At 36.1% G+C, this 23,112-nt stretch overlaps 1 protein-coding gene, 1 long non-coding RNA gene and 1 pseudogene across 2 annotated transcripts; 1 reads left to right on the forward strand and 2 right to left on the reverse strand.

The window, feature by feature from the left end:
- Positions 1 to 388: 388 nt before the first annotated feature.
- On the reverse strand, positions 389 to 3,443 carry LOC115954580 (heat shock cognate 70 kDa protein-like). The gene is made up of 2 exons (XM_031072474.1): positions 3,137 to 3,443; positions 389 to 2,175 (listed from the first exon to the last, which is right to left on the reverse strand). Exons 1-2 carry the CDS (start codon positions 3,390 to 3,392, stop codon positions 506 to 508), a joined length of 1,926 nt encoding a protein of 641 aa, XP_030928334.1. The 5' UTR covers positions 3,393 to 3,443; the 3' UTR covers positions 389 to 505.
- A 6,305-nt stretch (positions 3,444 to 9,748) lies between these two features.
- Positions 9,749 to 20,009, reverse strand: LOC115957316 (annotated as a pseudogene).
- Positions 20,010 to 20,717: 708 nt separating this feature from the next.
- On the forward strand, positions 20,718 to 22,258 carry LOC115957317. Its single transcript, XR_004084340.1, has 2 exons — positions 20,718 to 20,805; positions 21,739 to 22,258. It is a non-coding gene; the product is annotated as an uncharacterized LOC115957317 (long non-coding RNA).
- The last annotated feature ends 854 nt before the right edge of the window (positions 22,259 to 23,112 follow it).

Here is a 23,112-nt window from a genome sequence, read left to right on the forward strand (position 1 = left end):
ATTGTATTTTGATTTCTTATAATGAAATCTCACTGGCTTTGCTTTCAAAAAAAAAAAAAAAAAAAAGCCCACACTTAAAATAAATAAATAAATAAAGCAGCCTAATACTAAAGTAGTTTTATTTTTAAAACAAAGGTGATGTTAACTAGTGTCCTTAAAACACTTATTAACAATCTATTTTAGTAAAATTTTAACATTATTTTTATGAAAAATGAAAAAAACTGTCAAAACATTAATTGTTTTTTTTCTTTTTTCTTAAAAATTTTTTTTAACTGAATTTTTAACGGCACTTGTTAGCCTTTCCCTTTAAACAATAATATACTGAAACAGAATTCAACGACACCAAAGCTACGGCCGAAGGCCTGAAGCTAAATCCTTATCAGTGGACATGTCTTCAAAATTCTCAACAATTTCCTAACAAAGACCAAATAACTAACAAGAAAACGCTAGGACGAACACAAACGTAGTAAAAAATAAAAAAGATACGACGGTACTGCTGCGGACTCTAAAGAATATCATCTTTTTTGGGGCTGCCTCGAATACTGATGGGTTTGCAAACGCTCTGGAGCCATTTTAGCTTTGCTTCATACAGTTCTGAATCCTGGAGCTGGTGCAGGAAGCCACCTGACCACTGAATCACCTGTTTAATAGCATCTTTAATCTTTTTCTTACTTGCAGGGTCAAGCTTGGCACCAATCTTCTCATCATTGATGATATTCCTCATTTTGTACGCATAGTTCTCCAATGCTGCCTTAGCGTTAACCTTCTTTCTGTGTTTATCATCCTTAGCCTTGTACATCTCTGCATCCTTGACCCTCCTGTTAATCATTTCACTGGACAGTCTTGACTTATATTTAGTGATAGTGATCTTCCTCATCGAACCAGTGGTAGTCTCCTTGGCAGAAACACTCAAGATACCATTAGCATTAATATCAAAGCAAACTTTTACATTAGCCACACCCCTGGGTGCTGGAGGAATACCACGAAGCAAAAATTCCCCCAAGAAGATGTTATTCCTATTTCTTGCTCTCTCACCCTCGTAAACTGAGATTATCATGGAAGTTTGGTTGTCACGTATAGTGGTGATGTTTCTCTCCTTTTTGGCAGGAAAGGAAGAATTCCTCGGAATCAAAACAAACATATCTTTTGTATGACGAACTGATATGCCAAGAGATAAAGGGGTGAAATCTAAGAGCACGATACCTTGAAGTTTCTCATTACCTATACCAGTCAAGATAGCAGCTTGAACAGCAGCTCCATAAGCCACAGCCTCATCTGGATTAATGCTCTTACAAAGCTCCTTCCCATTGAAGAAGTCCTGCAACAATTGCTGCACCTTAGGAATTCTGGAAGAACCACCCGAAACAACAACATCATGGACACAAATCTTGTTCATCTTAGCGTCAGTCAAGCACTTCTCCACAATATCGATACACTTTTTGAACAAATCCATATTGAGTTCCTCAAATTTGGCACGGGTGATAGTTGAAAAGAAACCAATACTTTTATACAAAGAATCGATTTCAATGTTTGTCTCAATTGCGGAAGAAAGAAGCCTCTTTGCCTTCTCACAAGCAGTTCTTAGCCTCCTAAGAGCTTTGGAGTTATCACTAATGTCCACTTTGTGTTGCCTCTTAAATATTTCAATAAAGTGCTTTACCATTCTGTTAGCAAAGTCCTCACCTCCAAGGTGAGTGTCTCCAGCGACAGCCTTCACTTTGAAGACACCATTCTCAATAGTTAGTAGTGAGACATCAGCAGTACCACCACCCAAATCAAAAATCAACACATTTCTTTTGCCAATTTTGTCTGCCATTTTTTCTATACCATATGCAATGGCTGCGGCAGTTGGTTCATTGATTATACGCAGGAAATTGAGGCCTGCAATGCCTCCAGCATCCTTTGTAGCCTTACACTGGGAGTCATTGAAGTAAGCAGGGACAGTAACAACTGCATTCTTCACAGTTGTACCCAGGTAGGCTTCGGCCATCTCTTTCATCTTTTTCAGGATCATAGATGAGATTTCCTCAGCAGCAAAACGCTTCTCTTTGCCCTTATAGTTGACCACAATCATAGGCTTATCACTAGGACCTTTAATGACCTTAAATGGCCAAAGGTTGATATCGCTCTGAACCAAGGGATCAGAAAATCTCCTACCAATCAACCTCTTTGCATCTACAAGACAATGCCCTCTAAAGAATTACTTCAAATAGAAATGATAAAAAAAAGAGGAAAAACTTTGCATCCGCAATACAATGCCCTCTAAAGAGAATTACTTCAAATAGAAATGATAAAAAAAAGAGAAAAAAAAAAAAGGACAACAAGAAGCAGAAATTAAATATTGATATTTAATTCGTGAATTAGAGGAATACAATAGGGAAATTTTGTAGCTGATATCATAAAACTAATTAAATAGTATAAAGAGGGAGAAAAAAACAATAATTGGCTCATGAAGATGCTCTTGATAAAATTGTGATTTCACGTTAAAATCGTTAAATTTGATTAGAGCCGATATTAAAAGTTGAAAATTTTAAACGGACACTTGATAATTACACTCACTAAAGCGAAAAGAGTTCACAATTGATGCATATAATGGAAAAAGTTATGATTCTCAGAAGAAGAAGAAAAAAGAAAAGAAAAGAAAAAAGTCATGAGTTCGTTACATGATTTTTACCATTGAAATTATGAATGCTATTAACACTATTAAAGTGATTCAACAAGTGGAGAATATTTTTTTTAGTGAACTATGGGGAAACACCGTCTTTAAATTTATTTTTATATTTTTCTTTAAAGGAATATATCATACACGAGCAATAAAAATCAAAGTAGATGGATTGTGTGTTTGGTGAATGAGAATTTAGAACATAAAACTTTATATGTGAACACATACAGTCCGAAATAAGCAGCAAAACAACAACCACTATACTCTTTCTAACCGCAATAACCAAAATAATAATCCATGTAAAAGCAAGAGCCAAGAAGACAGGCTTAGACAAAAGCAATATTATATATTAATATATAATATGACCTGCAAAATATACATTGATCTTGGTGAGTAAAATCAAATTTTTGAGGGAAAAAAAATCATTTTATTCATCTAAAAAAAAAGAAAAAAAAAGAGTTGTTTGAAGATTACCGTAGACAGAGTTGGTGGGGTTACAAGCAACCTGGTTCATGGCGGCATCACCAACCAAACGTTGGCCGGCAGGAGTGAAAGCAACATAGGAGGGAGTAGTCCTGTTTCCCTGATCATTCACTATTATCTCTACTCTTTCATTTTGCCACACTGCCACACACGAGTACGTCGTTCCCAGATCGATCCCTATTGCCGGACCCTCTCCTTGGTTCGACTTTGACATTATCTTGCGGAAACATGAGTTCAAAGACTCCATTTTCTTGGATCAGAAGTTCAGAGACTGTTGAAGTAGATGAATGAGTACTGTGATGTTAGGAGTGATTGATATCTCTAATTATAAAAGTGGATGGATAAATATTCAATTTATAAAGTGGTTGAAACTCGTTAATCACATTTGTTGTGATATTAATTTTATATACTTTATGTAGTTTCCTTGACATAGTTAGCTACAGTTTGTTTCTACCAAATTTGCTTCCTTTGCTCTCAAAAATAGCAAACCGTGATTATCCAGAAGACACCAATTAACTCAAAACTTCTTTTACATTGGCGGATTCCAATGAATCACATCCAAATCTTGCATAGAGATCATACACGCAACAGGTTGGACAACTTGGCATTGCAATCTATTAGGCAATTCAGAGAACCAAGCTAAAGCAATAGAAACAAGATCCTCTAGCTCACTCAAACTTCTTCCTTGAAGGATATATTTTCGTTGAAGGAACAGAGCCAAGAGTTTATCTTTTTTGTTTTTTTGAGGAAAAAGCCAAGAGTTTATCCTAAGGCGGCCAAATCATGAAAAATAATAATAAAAAAAAAATCACTGTTCAAGAATTAGAATTATACAAAAATTCAAGACTTTTTTTTTAGAAGAAAGAAAAATTCAAGACTAAATTAATAAATGAAGATTTTTTTTTTTTTTTTTGGCTGAATATACATACATGAACAGTAAAATTAGCGTTTATATATCCATTGTTAACAAAATATAAATAAAATAAAAGATATGATACGATACGATACTTTTTTCTTAGAACATTTCAAGTTAATCACATCAAGATGTAGCTCAATATTTTTTTAAATCCAAAAATTCATTCATGATATTCTTTTGGCAATATCTCTCAATTTAAAGGTATGGGATACACTAAATTATCTAATACAAACAAAATTTTGTTGTCATATCCTATTTACCACCGACTTCTGAACCAAAAAAAGTAATAATAAATATATGTTATAAGAAAAAAAAAAGGAAAAATAATTTTGGGAACAAAATAATAATAACAATGAATTGATGAATATGATGGTGAGAGAATAAAAATATACTTTGGAAAAAATGCAAAAACAAAATAGTTTGACATGAAAATAACACTTTTAATTTAACTCTATTGAAATTACTCAGCATTATGTTTTACTTAACCAAACATAGAAACATATTATTTGTCTCCACTTTCTTTATTTTTTGTACTCTTATTTTTATCAATGAAATTAGTAATGACCTTTTTTTTTTTGATAAAAATTAGTAATTACCTAAGAAAAATAAAGAAAAGGGAAATAATGTATATATTTTCCAGTTCCAAAATTTAAGCATTTTTTCTAGTCAAGAAAACAGAATTGCAATAATATCAATCAAAAAACTTTCTACTTTTACAAAATTAGGTCAAAAGAGAGTGGAGAAAAAGGGGCAAGAGCCCTTGCTCTAGCTAGTATCACATGTAGCATACTAGCATTGAGGACCTTGACAAACAAGTGGCCTTTGGACAAGTTGGCTGCACTTCTTAAGGTGATTCACACCTTGAACATGGTAGCAACACTAGAGTTTAGGAATTTGTTAACTTCAAAAAAAAAAAAATCTTCTCTTGTTTTCGGGGAGAGACCATAGACCATAGAAGAACTCAATATAAATACTATTTTTAAAAAAAATTGGGGGCCTCAGGGAAAATGGTTTACATTTCTACTAATATACTATAGAAAACCACTTTATTGCATATACAACATATATAAAAATTCGGAAGCCAGGGGGGTCATGATTGAAATTTCTACTAATATACTACATAAAAATAAAAATTATTACATATACTATATAAAAATAAAAATATTTATGATTAAAGTAACATCACCTTCACATAAAATTACTATATACTTCATTTTTACTATGCACTAATCATAATAGTTGTAATTGTGAAAAATCTTGTGATCTTAAACTTATACTATTTTCAAAAGGCCAAAAAAGAATTTTGCAGTTTGTACAATTACTCTCTGGGTTGGTGATTTTCACTTTCACTCACAAAAAGATAATATTTGGGACACCCAATTGGGCCTGACGACGTGACCATCTTTGACTACAGGTGGAAAGCTGAGATGCTCACTGAACCTCCTATCCAAGCCTCTAGAGGCTGAGCCAGTAAAGCAATTAAAACCCAAAGCCGGTGCCAAAATCAGTTTAATAAGCTTGCCTCGTGGAAATTGGTGTTAGATGAAAATTGAAATCCACATAATTTTCTTTTGTTAGATCCGAAAGATTCAGGAAGATTTTACCTAATCTGTTTGGGTTTTGTTACGCCTTGATTTTACTTAAACAGGCTCAAAAATTGTTGGTGTTTTATTTGATTTCAATTGGGCTTTTCTAGGTAGTGCTTCTCCACTTTTCCCAGTTTCATTTTATTTTTACCTGTTCACACTTCACACCGTACAAATTTTTTTTTTTTTGAGAGTCAATTCTGACTATTATTATTAGATGGCGTGACTGTACTGAAACTGAATTCAACGACCAAACTATGTGTTGAAGGCTTGAAGCTAAATCCTTATCAGTGGACAAGTCTTCAAAATTTCCAACCGTTGCCAATAAGGCCAAATAACTAAAATAATAATAATTAGTCGCTAACTCGTGTGATGCATGAGAAAACTATTGGAAATAAGATTTTAAAAAGAGAATTTTATTAATTTTAGTTTATATCAAATATTTATTTATGGTGGTTTAAAATATTATTTCAAATCTTCATTTCATTTTATTTTAGTTGGAATAACTTATATAATTAAATGAAATGTTTATAAATAAGAGATGACATTAATAATATACTATATATAGTTAGTGATTATTCAAGATATCATTCAAATATGACAATTTTTTGGTTTTAAAAAAAGAACAATATTAATGCATTTAAACACAAAATACTATATTGTCCAATAGATATTACAACTTTAAAACTAAAACATGAGTAGTGATTTTTAATGGATTGGGGTAATAGCACAACTTTTAATAGAAAAAAAAAAATTTGATTTAAAATTTTTTGGAGTATCACTATAGTAAAAATGCCGAAAGGAAGCAAGAAATTCCACTGAAAAATGCTACAAATACATTTGGGTTTTTTTTTTTTTTTTTTTTTTTTTTTCAAGGAGCAGGTACATTACTGTTTAGTAGAGTCTTAATACATGGGGGATGCTCCTCCATCCAATACATCATTGTCTAGCAAACCCAGCCAGTTCTTTGCTTCAAATGCTATCTTCTTTGTTGGTCAGTTTGTTCAAGGAAAGCCACAAGAGAAAAATATATTCCTAATAGAAGAACCAGCTACCAAGTAGTCTAACATCATTAAGGATGTGGCCAATGCTCAAATTGGTAGGTCCAGCTGACTTTACTTCATCTACCGGACTATTAAATTCACACTCTATCTCTACTGCTTGAAGCCCCAAATCCATAGAGGCCATGTACACCCTTCAACAGGCTATCTAGACTGATTATTTCTCTAAGCTTCCATATATTCCACAGCAAGTGTACAGGTTGTTTGCACCAAATTCACTACTAACTTCAAAGTTTCATCCACATGCCTTTGGTTTCGATTTGAGCATAATAGCCAACCTCCACCGCAACTAATACAATCATCCGGATTGGTTAAAACAATATATCACATACTGGGAATATAAAAATACAAAACTTGGTATCATGTATATGATACCGTTGAAAGATTTAAATATCATTGCAGGCTTCCTGAATTCCACCCATCACAAAAGCCACGACTTACATCAAATTGGCCTTTGAAATCTTGATCTCCTTCATCCCTGGAACCTGGAAAATCAAATTTCTGGACTAATTGAAAATTTGTAAATATTTCCAACTATCATCTAGCGATGAAATTATTATATCTTTTCAAGAACAAAAAGGAAAACAAAGACCAAACGTTCTATGTAGCAAATTTGAAACCTATCACCAAGAAAAAGAATTAAACCTATTGGAAATTCATTAATTGGTACCAATGCAAGTAATTGGTACGCTAAAATATATTGATGAGTAGATAATGGTGATGATGAGAGAATAAAACTTTATAGGAAAAAAATAATATGAATAAATTACTTGTGTATGCTTTGAAGCTACTACCATCTCTATCAAAATTTTGAGGAGAAAAATAGAATGAAATATATTAATAAAAATAATATATAAATTTTATTATTGATGCAACGATTTCTCTAATGTTAAAGTGAAAAAATAATATTCACTCTCACAACAACTCAAAACATTTACTTAATATATTATATCATCCATACCATCCAGCCACCACTTCCATTCCGGGTGATCATCTCTAACCACCCTCTAAAATTTTGTGGTTGCCTATGTTTCCTACCCAACACAAAATTCTGCTCCCCACCTTTAAACAAAACTTCACAACTTCGCAAATAATTCTTGTCACATTTAGAGATCTCAAACCAACCATTTTCATTGTAGAAACCAAAATACACACTCAGTAGTTCCACCACTATAAATTATACAACAAATTGAGCTATAGCAAATATTGGTAACACAAAATCTCATAAAGGATTTAAAAGTATATTCCAAGAGGAAAAAAAAAAAAATTTTTAATACAAATAGTTAGAGTCTACCTTTTAATTTGGAGTATGTACATGTTTTCTTAAAGAATATAATCATGTGAAACTTGAAAGCAAGTTCAAAGAATAGGTGCAGTACATAAAAGCCAGTCATTCATTTAAGTTGGAGAAAAAAAATCCATCCTGGTTCAATTGAAAAAGCATAAAAAAAATGACAGTCATGTTTTTACATCACACAAAAAATGACACTGAGAAAATAAGGCCAACAAATACATCTCACCCTGATTAAATCAACAACACATCATCACATTCCCTACTTATCTTCCTCCTTACCACTCTCCATGTATTATGACTTCTAAAACAACAACAAAAAATCACTTACAAATTTTATCAAACGGCTTGTGTACGTGTAAGAAAAAAAAAAACTTAATGAAAAGAGAGAATTTTAAAAAGAAAAGAGAGTACCATGTTGCAGCAACACCAGCATCAATATAACCAAGGGTTATTTTTTCTCTCAAGAAAAGAGAGTACCATGTTGCAACAACACCAGCATCTGAGCATTCTATCAAACACATGTTCAGCAATCTCAAACAACTATACTAACCAACCCCAACCTTCAAAAAAAATTCCCACGAAATCCAAAATAGTGGCAGCCCCAACATAACATTCCATAGGCTATCATATAATAAGATCCAGAAATTATAATAATTTATAAAAAGGGAAAACCAATGTAAATGAAGACGACAGTAACACTATATATCAAACCAAAACAAACCCAAAATTGAAATCAAATAGAAGAATCCCAAGAAACAAAAATCCAATAAAAATTGCATAACCAAAAAAAGGGAAAAAGAAAATCCAAACCAATGTAAAATTAAGATGAGAAAAATACTATATATCAACTAAAACAAACCCAGAATTAAAACCAAATAGAAGAATCCCAAGAAACCAAAAATCCAATAAAAATTGCATACAAAAAAAGGGAAAAAGAAAATCTAATTACAAAAATTTCGTGATTCTTCTTTGCCATAGATTTGACAACAAAGTAAGAAGAAGAAAACGTGGAAATCTGCAAAGAAAGAAAGAAAGAAAGAAAAAAAAAACCAACTTAAATCCAGAGCAACCCGCAACCCACAACCACAAACCAACGAAATTCCATGAAAACAAAAACAAAAAAACTTAAATCCAGAGCAACCCACAACCACAAACTAACAAAATTCCATGAACAATTGAAGCGGATAGAGAGAGAGCAATATATAGAAACTAAGGAGAGTAAAAAACATGTTTTAATTACCTCAAAATAAAACATGATGGGCTGGATTGAGTGATGATGGAGAGGCAAAGAGAAATCGATGTAGTGGCGGTGACCCATGGTGGCGGCGGCGGCGGCAGGAGGATTGAGTTTTGGCGTATATTAGAAAACAGAGAGGTTGTGGGGTTTAGACGTGAAGGCTGAAGAGGGAGTTGTAAATTGGATTAGGGTTCTAATTTGATTATATATATATATATATATATAACGTTAAGAAGAATTAAAAAAAGAAAAAGAAAAAAAAATAGGTGACGTGAAAGCTGATGGGGGGGGGGTGTGTGGGGGGATTAAATGGATAAATTCTAATATAATAAAACATCAAAAATAATTTTAAAATAAAAAAAATATAAAAAAAAGATAACGTGGAAAATTGTGGAGTTAGCAGAGGTTTCGGTTTTATATATATATATATATAGATATATAGATAATAATAAATTAATTAAAAAAAAATTGTAGTCAAGACTCAAAATAATAACACTAGAAAGTGGTAACATAGTTTGAAGTTTGAACAATTACATCCATAATTGAAATAATAGGTCGCAACAACGGACTCCATAACCATCATCAAAATTATTATTACTTTCTATAATTCGTGATGGGATTGCAAATGTTCTCGAGCCATTTTAGCAGTTCTGAATCCACAAGCTGGAGGTCACCTAACCATTGAATCGCCTCTTCAATAGCATCTTGAATATTTTCCTTAGCTGCAGGGGCAAGCTTTGAACCAATCTTCTCATTATTGATAGTATTCCTCACGTCGTAGGCATAGTTCTCCAAAGCTTCCTTAGCCTTGACCTTCTTCCTGTGTTCATCATCTTCAGCCTTGAACGTCTCTGCATCCTGGACCATCCTGTCGATCTCTTTACTGGATAGTCTTGCCTTATCATTAGTGATAGTGATCTTCCTCATCACACCTGAGGAAATCTCCTCAGCAGACACATTCAAGATACCATTGGCATCAATTTCAAAGCAAACTTTTACGTTAGCAACACCACTGGGTGCTGGAGGAATACCATGAAGCACAAATCCCCCCAAAAAGTTGTTATCCGTAGTTCTTGCTCTCTCACCCTCGTACACAGAGTTGTTCATAGAAGTTTGGTTGTCATATACAACCAAAACAGAATTCCTTGGAATCAAAACAGACATATCATTTATATTAATCTCTGTACCAAGGGACAAAGGGGTGACATCCAAGAGAATGACGTCTGCAAGTTTCTCATTACCCATACCGGTCAAGATAGCAGCTTGAACAGCAGCTCCATAAGCCACAGCCTCATCTGGATTAATGCTCTTACAAAGCTCCTTCCCATCGAAGAAGTCCTGCAACAACTGTTGCACCTTAGGAATTCTGGAAGAACCACCCGTAACAACGACATCATGGACACAACTCTTATTCATGTTAGCATCGGTCAAGCACTTCTCCACAATATCAATAGACTTCCTGAACAAATCCATATTGAGTACCGCAAATTTGGCACGAGTAATAGTTGAAAAGAAATCTATACCATTATATAAAGAATCGACTTCAATGTCAGTCTCAATTGCAGAAGAAAGAATCCTCTTTGCTTTCTCACAAGCAGTTCTTAACCTCCTAAGAGCTCTGGAGTTTACACTAATGTCCACCTTGTGTTGCCTCCTAAATATTTCAATAAAGTGCTATACCATTCTGTTATCAAAGTCCTCACCTCCAAGGTGAGTGTCTCCAGCAACAGCCTTCACTTCAAAGACACCTTTCTCAATGGTAAGTAGTGAGACGTCAGCAGTACCACCACCCAAATCAAAAATCAACACATTTCCCTTGCCAATGCTATCCGCAATCTTGTCCAGACCGTAAGCAATGGCTGCAGCAGTCGGTTCATTAATTATACGCAGGACATTCAGGCCTGCAATGCCTCCAGCGTCCTTTGTAGCCTTACGCTGGGAGTCATTGAAGTAGGCAGGGACAGTAACAACCACATTCTTCACAGTTGTGCCCAGGTAGGCTTCAGCTATCTCACGCATCATTTTTAGGACCATTGATGACCTTATAATTGACCACAATCATAGGCTTATCACTAGCGCCTTCAATGACCTTGAATGGCCAGAGGTTGATATCGCTCTGAACCAAAGGATCACTAAATCTCCTACCAATCAGCCGCTAATTTGCATCGCCAATATAATTAGCCTTTTAAGAAATAGATACATCGAATAGTATATGGAAAAACTGTTAGACAATAAAGAAGTACGAGAAGCAACAAGATATATATTTACTTTTTATTTTACAAGTATATTTTTTATTCGTGAATTTAAGTAATGGAAGCGGACATTTTTGTAGTTCATTAGCCTAATAATGTAGAGTCATCACCGACTCTAGAGCATTAGGCCGGCAGTAAAGTTTTCAATGTTTTGCACGTTTGACAATAGGTGAAGAAGAGTTAAGGATAGGGAAGTGTTTCATGACTTTAGGTGACAAGGAAACTTTTCCTTCTTTAGTAGGTGAGTTGAGAGGTTTGACTATCAAATAAATTTGGCTTCAACGTGTGAATGTAGAACTGGTGGAGTTTTGTTTTTCTTTGTTTGTTTGTTTTTTTTTTTTTTCAATTGCTTTTAAGGTGGTATTGTTTAATACTCTGTTTTCTTGTCTACTTTGTAAGCTCTTATATATCTCTATATAAGGTTAGCTACGGAAAGTATCAAGGCATCAAAGAATAAGCAGTGAGGTAGCGAATAAGTGGTGTGCGGCGAATTATGTGTAATGTTATAAGCATCAATAAAACTTCTTTGTATATTCTATTTTAGTGTGATGAGATTTATTACCAAGTATTTGACATTTATACTTTCCTTTTTAGTGTCAAATATATTTTGACAAAGTTTTCGTAATGACAAATCTCAACAAATAAGATAGTATAAAGGAGAGAAAAAATATTCTAAGATTAAATTACAAATAACATCTGTAAAGTTTGGGTTAATTTTGATTTTGCCTCTTAGAGTTTTAAATTTTTTATATGCTCCCCTAGTATTAAGTATCATTGGTATTTGTTCCCTTCCATCAATACGGTGTGCTCAACTGTCCCTCAAGTATTATATTGGCACCCCAACGACACTCTATGTTTGAAATTGTATTGTTATTGCATCCTCTATATTTGGTGGTTAACAATAGGGACAGACCCATGATTTTAAGCTATCGGGGGCCGAAGTAAAAAAAAAAAAAAAAAAAAAAAACTCCAAATAGGCATCCATATAGTATTAAAAAAATTATAAATACACAAAATAGTTGTTTCTAAATACATTAAGATGCAATTATCTACCAACAAAGACAAAAAACAAAATAATTTTTTTTTTTTTAAAAATACTAGGTTGACTAGAATTTTTTTTTTTTTTTTTGAAATTAGAGCATTTACCGTGGTGGTGCTATAAATTTTAGCTTTTCGTACCTCAAAAATAAAATAATATTTCTTTTTAATACTAGGTTAGCTAGGATTTTTTTTTTGTTTAATTTGAAATTAGAGCATTCACAATGGTGGTACTAAAAATTTTAGGTTTTAATACCTCAAAAAGCTACTTTATCTATTTTACCACCCCACTCACTTTACAATACACCCAATATCAAATATTCTATTTTTTTAATCACTTTATTTAAAATAATATAAATAACTCATTAAAATAATAAGGAAAAGAGAGAATTTGAGTTTTTTAATTGAACAAAGAGATATAATCTTAATAAAATGTTGTATTTTATTTTTAATAACTGTGGGGGGTAAAAGATTAGGAGGTCCATGTCAATGTCTACATGGGGCCAAGGGCCCAGTCCAAGGAAAAATCCCTCCTCGGCCATGGGAAGAATCCTCCTGGGCACGGTTGTAGCCGAGGACAAAGGGGGCAACCTGCCATTGGTAGTGACATTCTAGGTCATTCCACGGAACAGAAAAAGTACTAAAGCAGAAAAGGACAACGGAGAAAATGGAAATGTCAGAGGGAAAAGCTGCCATGATTTCATTCAGTGTCTTATGCCTGACATAGCCATACTTTTCTATCTTTACAACCACTCCCAACAACTGGAGGGGAGGGCTGATAGGACAAGTACCTACCCTAAGAACCCCATTCAGGAGGAAGGAAACTACTATAAAAAGGAAGTGAAGGGAGACAAAAAAGTGGGGCTGAGACCCCCCCAACATACCAGAGGCACCAGGAAAAGCTCCTCTGACCATGCCGAGGACCAATCCTCTCTGGTAAACTCAATCCATCTTAGCTTGATCGTGAAGAACACCGTGTTAACCATTGTCCATACACTAAAGCCTAGCTCTTTGACCCACTCTCTACAAATTCATTGTACTGGGCTCGCTGGTCTAAGGTTCCATGCATCTTGGGTCTGGGCTGAAAAACATGACCCTGCAATTGGCACCGGCTAGGGAAGAGCTTGTGCGTTAGCGAATGCAACGGTTAATCACGATGGAATCAAGCTCCTATCAGCAGGAGTCCCTCAAGAAGACCACTTTGGCGGTGATACAAGCTACACGAAAACCTCCCCATTATTTCCAAGAACACACCGTCATTGTCGTGACTCAGCTTCCACTTAGATCTACGCTTCGAAGCATTGATTACGTGGGAAAGATTACTAAACGGAGCACGGTTCTAGAGGCTTCTGACGTCAGATGTGTACCCCGTGCACTTATCAAGGGGTTAATTCTCGCGGGCCTAGTAGTCTGGTTTGCTGAATTCACTTCGGAGAAAGAAGCCGAGGGCCAAACCAGAATCTTTTGAAGCGATTAAATAGAACCTTAGCTATGTCGGGTCCCCGGACTTTCGGCTTCGAGGAAATTAACGTGCATTGACAACTTTCTAAATGACCAAGTGCTAGACAGAACTAAGGTCTTGCATGGTCCTCAAACTCAAACCTATGGGGAAACTAGTTACTTCAAAGAAGAACCTAAGTGCTAGACAGAACCAAGGTCTTGCATGGTCCTCGGATTCAAACCTATGGGGAAACTAGCTACTTCAAGAAAATCTAAGTACTAGACAGAACCAAGGTCTTGCATGGTCCTCAGACTCAAACCTATGGGGAAACTAGTTACTTCAAGAAAATCTAAGTACTAGATAGATCCAAGGTCTTGCATGGTCTTCAGATTCAAACCTATAGGGAAACTATCTACTTCAAGAAAATCTAAGTACTAGACAGAACCAAGGTCTTGCATGGTCCTCGGACTCAAACCTATAGAAAAACTAGCTACTTCAAGAAAATCTAAGTACTAGACAGAACCAAGATTTTGCATGGTCCTCGGACTCAAACTTATGGGGAAACTAGCTACTTCAAAAAAATCTAAGTACTAGACAGAACCAAAGTCTTGCATGGTCCTCGGACTCAAACCTATGGAGAAACTAGCTACTTCAAAGAAGAACCTAAGTGCTAGACAGAACCAAGGTCTTGTATGGTTCTCGGACAGAAAACCAATGGGGAAACTAGTTACTTCAAAGAAGAACCTAAGTGCTAGACAGAACCAAGGTCTTGCATGGTCCTCAGACTCAAACTTGTGGGGAAACTAGTTACTTCAAAGGAAAGACTAACTGCTAGACAGAACCAAGGTCCTGCATGGTCCTCGGACTCAAACCTATGGGAAAACTAGCTACTTCTAAGTGCTAGACAGAACCAAGGTCTTGCATGGTCCTCGGACTCAAACCTATGGGGAAACTAGTTACTTCAAAGGAAAGACTAAGTGCTAGACAGAACCAAGGTCTTGCATGGTCCTCGGACTCAAACCTATGGGGAAACTAGTTACTTCAAAGAAGAACCTAAGTGCTAGACAAAACCAAGATCTTGCATGGTCCTTGGACTCAAACCTATGGGGAAACTAGTTACTTCAAAGAAGAACCTAAGTGCTAGACAGAACCAAGGTCTTGCGTGGTCCTCGGACTCAAACCTATGGGGAAACTAGTTACTTCAAAGAAGAACCTAAGTGCTAGACAGAACCAAGGTCTTGCGTGGTCCTCGAACTCAAACCTGTGGGGAAACTAGTTACTTTAAAGAAGAACCTAAGTGCTAGACAGAACCAAGGTCTTGCGTGGTCCTCGGACTTAAATCTGTGGGAAAACCAGTTACTTCAAAGGAAAGACTAAGTGCTAGACAGAACCAAGGTCTTGCATGGTCCTCGGACTCAAACCTATGGGGAAACTAGTTACTTCAAAGGAGAGACTAAGTGCTAGACAGAATCAAGATCTTGCATGGTCCTCGGACTCAAACCTATGGGGAAACTAGTTACTTCAAAGAAGAAGCTAAGTGCTAGACAGAATCGAGATTTTGCATGGTCCTCGGACTCAAACCTATAGGGAAACTAGCTACTTCAAAGAAGAACCTAAGTGCTAGATAGAACCAAGGTCTTACATGGTTCTCGGACTCAAACCTATGGGGAAACTAGTTACTTCAAAGGAAAGACTAAGTGCTAGATAGAACCAAGGTCTTGCATGATCCTCGGACTCAAACCTGTGGGGAAACTAGTTACTTCAAAGAAGAATCTAAGTGCTAGACAAAACCAAGATCTTGCATGGTCCTTGAACTCAAACCTATGGGGAAACTAGTTACTTCAAAGAAGAACCTAAGTGCTAGACAGAACCAAGATCTTGCATGATCCTCGGACTCAAACCTATAGGGAAACTAATTACTTCAAAGAAGAACTTAAGTGCTAGACAGAACCAAGGTCTTGCATGGTCCTCGGGTTCAAACCTATGGGGAAACTAGTTACTTCAAAGAAGAACCTAAGTGCTAGACAGAATCGAGGTCTTGCATGATCCTCGGACTCAAACCTATAGGGAAACTAACTACTTCAAAGAAGAACCTAAGTGCTAGACAAAACCAAAGTCTTGCATGGTCCTCGGACTCAAACCTATGGGGAAACTAGTTACTTCAAAGGAAAGACTAAGTGCTAGACAGAACCGAAGTCTTGCATGGTCCTCAGACTCAAATCTTTGGGAAACTAGCTACTTCAAAGAAAAACCTAAGTCCTAGACGGAATAAAGGTCTTGCGTGGTCCTCGGACCTCCGGCTTTGTGGAAACTAACGTGCGATGGTACCTTTCTAAGCTTTTAAGCTAAGTTCAATCATGCCTCGGTCCTCGGACTAGATGCCTAGGGCAAGCTAAAGCTATAAATATCATCAGAAACGTGGAAAAGAACCCTAGTACCCGGTGATCCCCTCGGACAGTTTACTTTAGGTTACACGTCCTTGGGTGGTCACCCTGTTTGCAATGCAGAACATGTGGTTGTTTTCCTGGTTAGTCTTATATGGTTAACTTATTTGAAATCGGCATTGTTGTACCCGTTAGTTTTGATAAGTTCAGGATGACAACTTTTTACCATCAATGGCATCAGTTCTAAGTACTATTCAAAAGAAAAGACACTAGCACACTTATTCATAAAATAATTATCGCAAAAAAGAAAAGGTACGCAAAATGAAGTAAAACCGTCTTCTTATTAGATAAAGAAGAAGTACAATGTACGTAAAAGGGCTAAGACAAGCCTATATCAGAAGCTAACTATAAAAAGCGGTACACGGAAACGGTAAATCCTCAATCTTGCTCCAGCAGTAATCGAGCAAGTATGGATGGCACCAGTGGTGGAAGAGAAGAAGAAGCAGAGATGCTCGGTCCATGATCTTGCTCTAGCAACAATCAAGCAAGTATGGATAGCATCGGTGGTGGAAGAGAAGAAGAAGTAGGAACGCCAAATCCCCATACTTGCTCTAGTAGCAATCGAGCAAGTATTGCTCTAACAGTAATCAAGCAAGTATGGATGGTACTGGCGATGAGAAATCCAAACCTGCACACATGTGATGTACGACGTTGGATGAAAATCCAAATTTTGTCCCACCAAAAATCTAATGCGACCTACACTTGCTACGGATTTTGGCTGAAGGAAGAGAGACTTCTTTCTTGTCTAGTCGAGGGGGAGAAATATCTTTGGCCTCCGTCTCCCTTGCCCTGACTGGGTCATTTTGAATGTTGGAGACACCCGTGGCTTCTGAAGAGGGTTTGGTTCCTTCACCCTCACCCTTATCCTTGACCATTTCACTCCCTCAATCTCAATCACTATCATAATGGGGATTTTGGGAACATTTGGAGAGTTAAAAGCCTGAAAAACTCAAGGCTCTGCGAATAAAGGAGAATGATCTCCCCCCATGTGTCTTATATAGGGGGCAGGCCTGTGGCAATCAATTCGCCCAAATCTCCAAGAAGGAATTACAAGCGAGATAAATCTCGCTCAATTTCCAAAGCAGTCTCCAGCCATTGGATTTACGTCAGCTCGTGAAGAGACCTTAATGAAAGTGCGCTTCGTGTACCAAAACGGTAGGAACGCGGCTTGGATAAACTTAAAAATGTCTCACAGCCAGGAACGTGCCTCAGGCAAGCGAAGAGGCTCTGGCATTAATGGAGGACAAGATTTGGCAAGCCTTGACAGAGGCCCGATGTTACCAAAACCCTCCTCTCCGTCCAAAGAGCCAGACATCAGGATTTTGAGGGGCTATTGTGGAGGGTGAAAGACCTGGAGGTCCATGTCAATGTCTACATGGGGCCAAGGGCCCAGTCCAAGGAAAAAGCCCTCCTCGGCTATGGAAAGAACCCTCCTCGGCATGGTTGTAGCCGAGGACAAATGGGGCAACCTGCCACTGGTAGTGACATTCCAGGTCATTCCACGGAACAGAAAAAGTACTAAAGCAGAAAAGGACAACGGAGAAAATGGAAATGTCAGAGGGAAAAGCTGCCATGATTTCATTCAATGCCTTATGCCTGACATAGCCATACTTTTCTGCCTTTACAACCACTCCCAACAACTGGAGGGGAGGGCTGATGGGACAAGTACCTACCCTAGGAACCCCATTCAGGAGAAATGAAACTACTATAAAAAGGGAGTGAAGGGAGACAGAAAAGTGGGGCTAAGACCCCCCCAACACACTAGAGGCACCAGGAAAAGCTCCTCGGACTGTGTCGATGACCAATCCTCTCTGGTAAACTCAGTCCATCTCAGCTTGATCGTGAAGAACACCGTGTTAACCGTTGTCCATACACTAAAGCCTAACTCTTTGACCCACTCTCTACAAATTCATTATACCGGGCTCACTGGTTTAAGGTCTCATGCATCTTGAGCTTGGGTTGAAAAACGTGACCCTACAATAACTTACAACAGTTAACTGGTATTTATATCAATTTACTATAATTGCAAAAAATTTAGTTTTAACTTCTCTTAGAACACATGATTTTTTTTGGTTCTTTGATGGTAAAATAGTTTTTTTTGCTAAAATACAATCACTATTGTAAATATTTTTATTATTTTTGTTAAGTTTTTAGATTGGATAGTTGCTATTTGAATTAGACTAACTAGACTGATTGGGAAGAAAGGAGTCCAACTACGAAATAAAATATAAAGTGACTAAAAAGAAAATTTGGACCCACTACCCAAGGGGGCCCAGGTTAACAACTTACCGCTAAGCATGACACATTAACAGACGAGAAGAAATCCAAATGATACCTAAGGTTAGGAGAGCTTATCAATATATTGAAACTTTTTAGAGGGCAAAATCAAAATTATCCCTTTTGAGATGTAGTTTACAATTTAACCAGAAATCAACCATTGGCACATGAAGTTGCTTTTGATAACATTCTGATCTCACGTTAAAATCTTCAATTTGATTAGAGCTGATAATACAAGTTTGAAATTTATAAACAAAGCGTTAATTAATATCTTGATAATTACAAATATTAAAGCAATAAGTTCATATAATTGATGCCGAGATGGAGAAAAGTTTCTTAGTTCTTTAATGATTTCTATTATTGAAGTTGTGCTTTCTATTATCCTCTGAGTATGAACCTTGAATAAATGACATTATGATATGTGATTGCTATTAAGCTTTCTTAAAGTTTTTTTTTTTTTTTTTTTAATGAAAATTCTTAAAGTGATTCTTCTTTTTTTTTTTTTTTTTTTTTTTTTTTTTTTTTTTTTTGAGAAACAAAATTCAAGTGGTGAGAATTAAGAACAAAATTTAACAGTGAACACAAACTGCATATCTTTTTCTTTCCACAAAACTCGTTACCCAATAATCCATACCAGCATCTTTACACACTTGCACTACGCGAGTCCAAATAATAAGAGCAGAATTGTTTTCCCTTGTTAACCTTTGAAACCCGCATTTTATATATATATATATATATATATATTTATATTTTTAAGAGAAGTGTTATTTTTATTGCATTTTCATAACAAACATCCCACATATACCCAATAACTATTAACAATTTCAAAAACCCAATAACTACTAACAATTTCAAAAAGGGAAATACCATCCCCACAACATTTTTTAAGGCAACAAATGTACAAATTTAAAATAAGATAAAATAAAACTAGCCTACAGTCAGACTCAGAGGCTTTCAAGAACATAGTTTGATCTTGGTGAGTGAAAAACATGTTTTTAAGAATAAAAAAAATACTTTTTTTCTTTCTTCATAAAAAGAAAATCTTTTTATTCATCTATTTTATAAAAGGGGGAGAGGGGGGAGTTCATTGTAGAGAGATTACCAAAGACAGAGTTGGTGGCATTCCTGGCAACCTGGTTCTTGGCTGCATCACCGACCAAGCGCTCCGCCGGAGTGAAAGCAACAAAGGAGGGAGTGGTTCTGTTACCTTGATCATTCGCTATTATCTCTACTCTTTCATTTTGCCACACTGCCACGCACGAGTACGTTGTACCAAGATCTATCCCAATCGCCGGGCCCTCTCTATGGTTGGCCATTGTCGTCGGGACAAGAAGCTCAAAGACTTTTGTATACCGAAACTAATAAGTAGAAGAAAGTAGACTCCGAGTGTATACGAGCCACTTTGGTAATGAAAGGTTAAAGAGTAAAGACGGCACCATATATTGATATATATGCCTTTTTCTTTTTGAGAAACCATATATATGCCTTAATCTCGAAGTTTACCTCATTTCCACCCACTTGGGTGAAAAAAGGGAGAAAGTATATTGTGTTTCAGAAACTCCAGCTCAGCACACATGTGGAGTTTCTAAGACCAATGAAAATTTGACAAATGAATTAAATATTACAGCTCATCACCAAAGGTTATTTAAAATAAAAAACACAAATACTCTAAATTTTCAAAGCCCGCCGATTCAAAACAACACTTCCCCTTTTTTTGAAAATCAAAATTTTCTATCTTTGCTCTCTCACTACTCTCTCTTCCAAACCTCCATAGCCACTGCCCACTGCCTAGCATCGTCGCCGGAGCTACGCTGTCGGACATATACAGTTTTGAAAATACCAAATTTCACTATCCCGCCACTCTTCCGTTTCCCATTCTCCAAAATAGCAAATCTCATCTCTCTCTGTTTCTCTCGCACCACCATACCACACCGGCACCTCCATCTTCCCTCTCTCAACTCTTAACCTTGACAGCCACTGCCTAGCATCGCCGATCATCACCAATTCTGACGAGACTGACCTTTGTTTCGTCAGAAAACGCCTAAAATTGTCTCTCCGTTGTCTCCAACCACAAAGTTTTCTTCACTGCTTTCAACTTCTGACTTTGCAAGAAGGTTTTCTCCTCACTTTTTTTTTCATTTTATTTTATGAATTTTCTGTTTACATATGTGTCTTGATTTTCTTTTCCAAAAAAATTGACATATAAGTTCTTATGTAGTCTTATGTAGAAAGGAAACTTGTACTGTTTGATAAAATGCTTCAGTGAGTATAGATGTGCTAATATACAGTAAAAGGGTTTTTTTTTTTTCATTGGTGGAAGATGCGTTGGTGATCGTTTGAAGGTGTTGTTCTATGGAGGAACCTAAAGAGGTGGGACATTTATGTTGTTCACTGGTGAGGATGAAATTAGTGGAGTAGATAACGTAGAGCATGGAGACGATGAGGAAGAACCAAATGAGGGTGTTTCTCAAGCCTATTTGTGGTCTCATTTGGTACCAATGTGGTAACTTTTTGTCAGTGTCTTCAACTTTGATGTTCTTACTTCCCATGCTTTCAGTTCAAGGTGTGGCCAAGGAGAGGAGAAAGGTTGGGTTGAGAATTGTTCGGATCTAAGAGATGGTGAGAGAGGCATGGTATTTAAAGTATGTTAAGGAATGGAACAAAAGTTTGAACGCGGATAACATAAAGACATGGCTGAAGTTTGCATCTTTGGTGGAACTATGGAAGCCTTATGATTTGTGAACTGTGATTGTGATTAATCTGAGGCCATTAGTTTTTTGCATTCATATGAATTTATGAACCATTGAATTGGTTATGATTTGGAATATGATTTTGTACAACACATTCCTTGCAATTTTTATTATTATACAAATATGATAGAGGGAAGATGGAGGTGCTAGTGAGTGGTGGCTGACTAGCACCACTCAAAAAATTGCTCTTTTAGATTAGATTAAAATTGTTATTTTTCTTTCTTCCAATATTGAAGTTATTAGTACAATCTTGTTTTGGGGTTGTACATATTTCTCATCTTTATATTTTTATTGTAGTAATAAAGAAAGGGACAAAATAAGATTGGGCTGCCTAGATTAACATTGATGGTTCCTTCCAGGTAATTTAATACATAATTTAACATGCATGAACACAGAATCTGTCACAGTGACAGTTTCAGTACATATTCTTATAAAATCATCAACAAATAGCAATAGGCCTTAATTTAATTTGGGTATTTTTATACATATAGTATACATATTAAAATACCCTAATAAGCATTCAATTGATCAAAATATCATCAAACCTTCAATCACTAAAACAGAATCTTAATTCAGCCTATAAAATCAGGATAGAAGATAAAGAAATAGAAATAAACAAATGAAGGTTTGATTACTTACCCACAAACTTGGAAGCTGAAATTTTATTGTTAACCCTTTAATTTCTTCTTTAGAGAGGAATATATTGTGTTGGTGAGAAAGGGAGGGCTGCCGTGTAGAAGCAACAGAAGAAGAGAGAAAGAAGAACAAAGAAAGAGGAAAAGGAGTAGAGAGAGAGGGGCTGGACTTCTGATCTGATGCAGCCAAGAAAATAAGAAAAGTGTGAAGACTTTTGGGGCAGCAAAATCAGATAAGAGAAGTGGAAAGTTGGGGTGGATACGTGTATGGCTAGGGAAAGAAATATCCCACCCACTTTCCAAATTTTCTTGCATTCACACTTATATATATATATATATATATATATTTATATATATATAATCTTTGCATTCACACTTACTTTTCTACCAAAATAATTCCTTGCATTCACACTTGCTTTTCTACAAAAATAATATCACTTTGCATATATATATATATATATATATATATATATCTCACAACTTAACCACCTAATATGGTTTTGTACATGCTAAATATATTTTTATAATACAAATAGTCATTTCAATTATTTATAATCTTTACAAATTCTTATTCAATGACATTATAAAATAATATGTTCATTAAATACTTTGTAAGTAAGTGGCTTAAAATATTAATCATACTTAACCACTTAAACATATAGTTTAATTATAAAAATTAGATCGGGGTGTTACAATACCGACGCAAGAGTTGGGGTGGTGCAAGTCGGAGATGTGTCAGGCATGGCAGAACATTTTCCCGTTAACCATGGAGAGCCGCAGATCGGGGACACTATTACTGGATCATCCGGCCTGGGGTCAGACGCCCAATCCTTGGTGGCGATTCATAACGGACACTTCGTTAATTTCACGGGAAGAGGCCGAAGCCTTGAACAAGTTGAGAAGGCCATTGGTGGTGCCTCACTTCGACGAATTCGGATGGTTGATACAGGAAAGAAGGCTAGTGGACCAGAGGGGAATGGCAACAGCTTTAATGGGGAACCACCCAATGCTGAAGCTTATCCAAATCCTTGCTCCG

Source organism: Quercus lobata, chromosome 8 (genome assembly GCF_001633185.2).
Source record: "Quercus lobata isolate SW786 chromosome 8, ValleyOak3.0 Primary Assembly, whole genome shotgun sequence".
NCBI lineage: Eukaryota > Viridiplantae > Streptophyta > Magnoliopsida > Fagales > Fagaceae > Quercus > Quercus lobata.

Bases quoted from the DNA above. Each gene is read 5' to 3' on its own strand.
- LOC115954580 (XM_031072474.1), bottom strand. From the start codon at position 3,392: ATGGAGTCTTTGAACTCATGTTTCCGCAAGATAATGTCAAAGTCGAAC. The intron at 2,176-3,136 runs GTAATCTTCAAA...ATTGTCTTGTAG, and splicing joins CCCCACCAACTCTGTCTACG to ATGCAAAGAGGTTGATTGGT.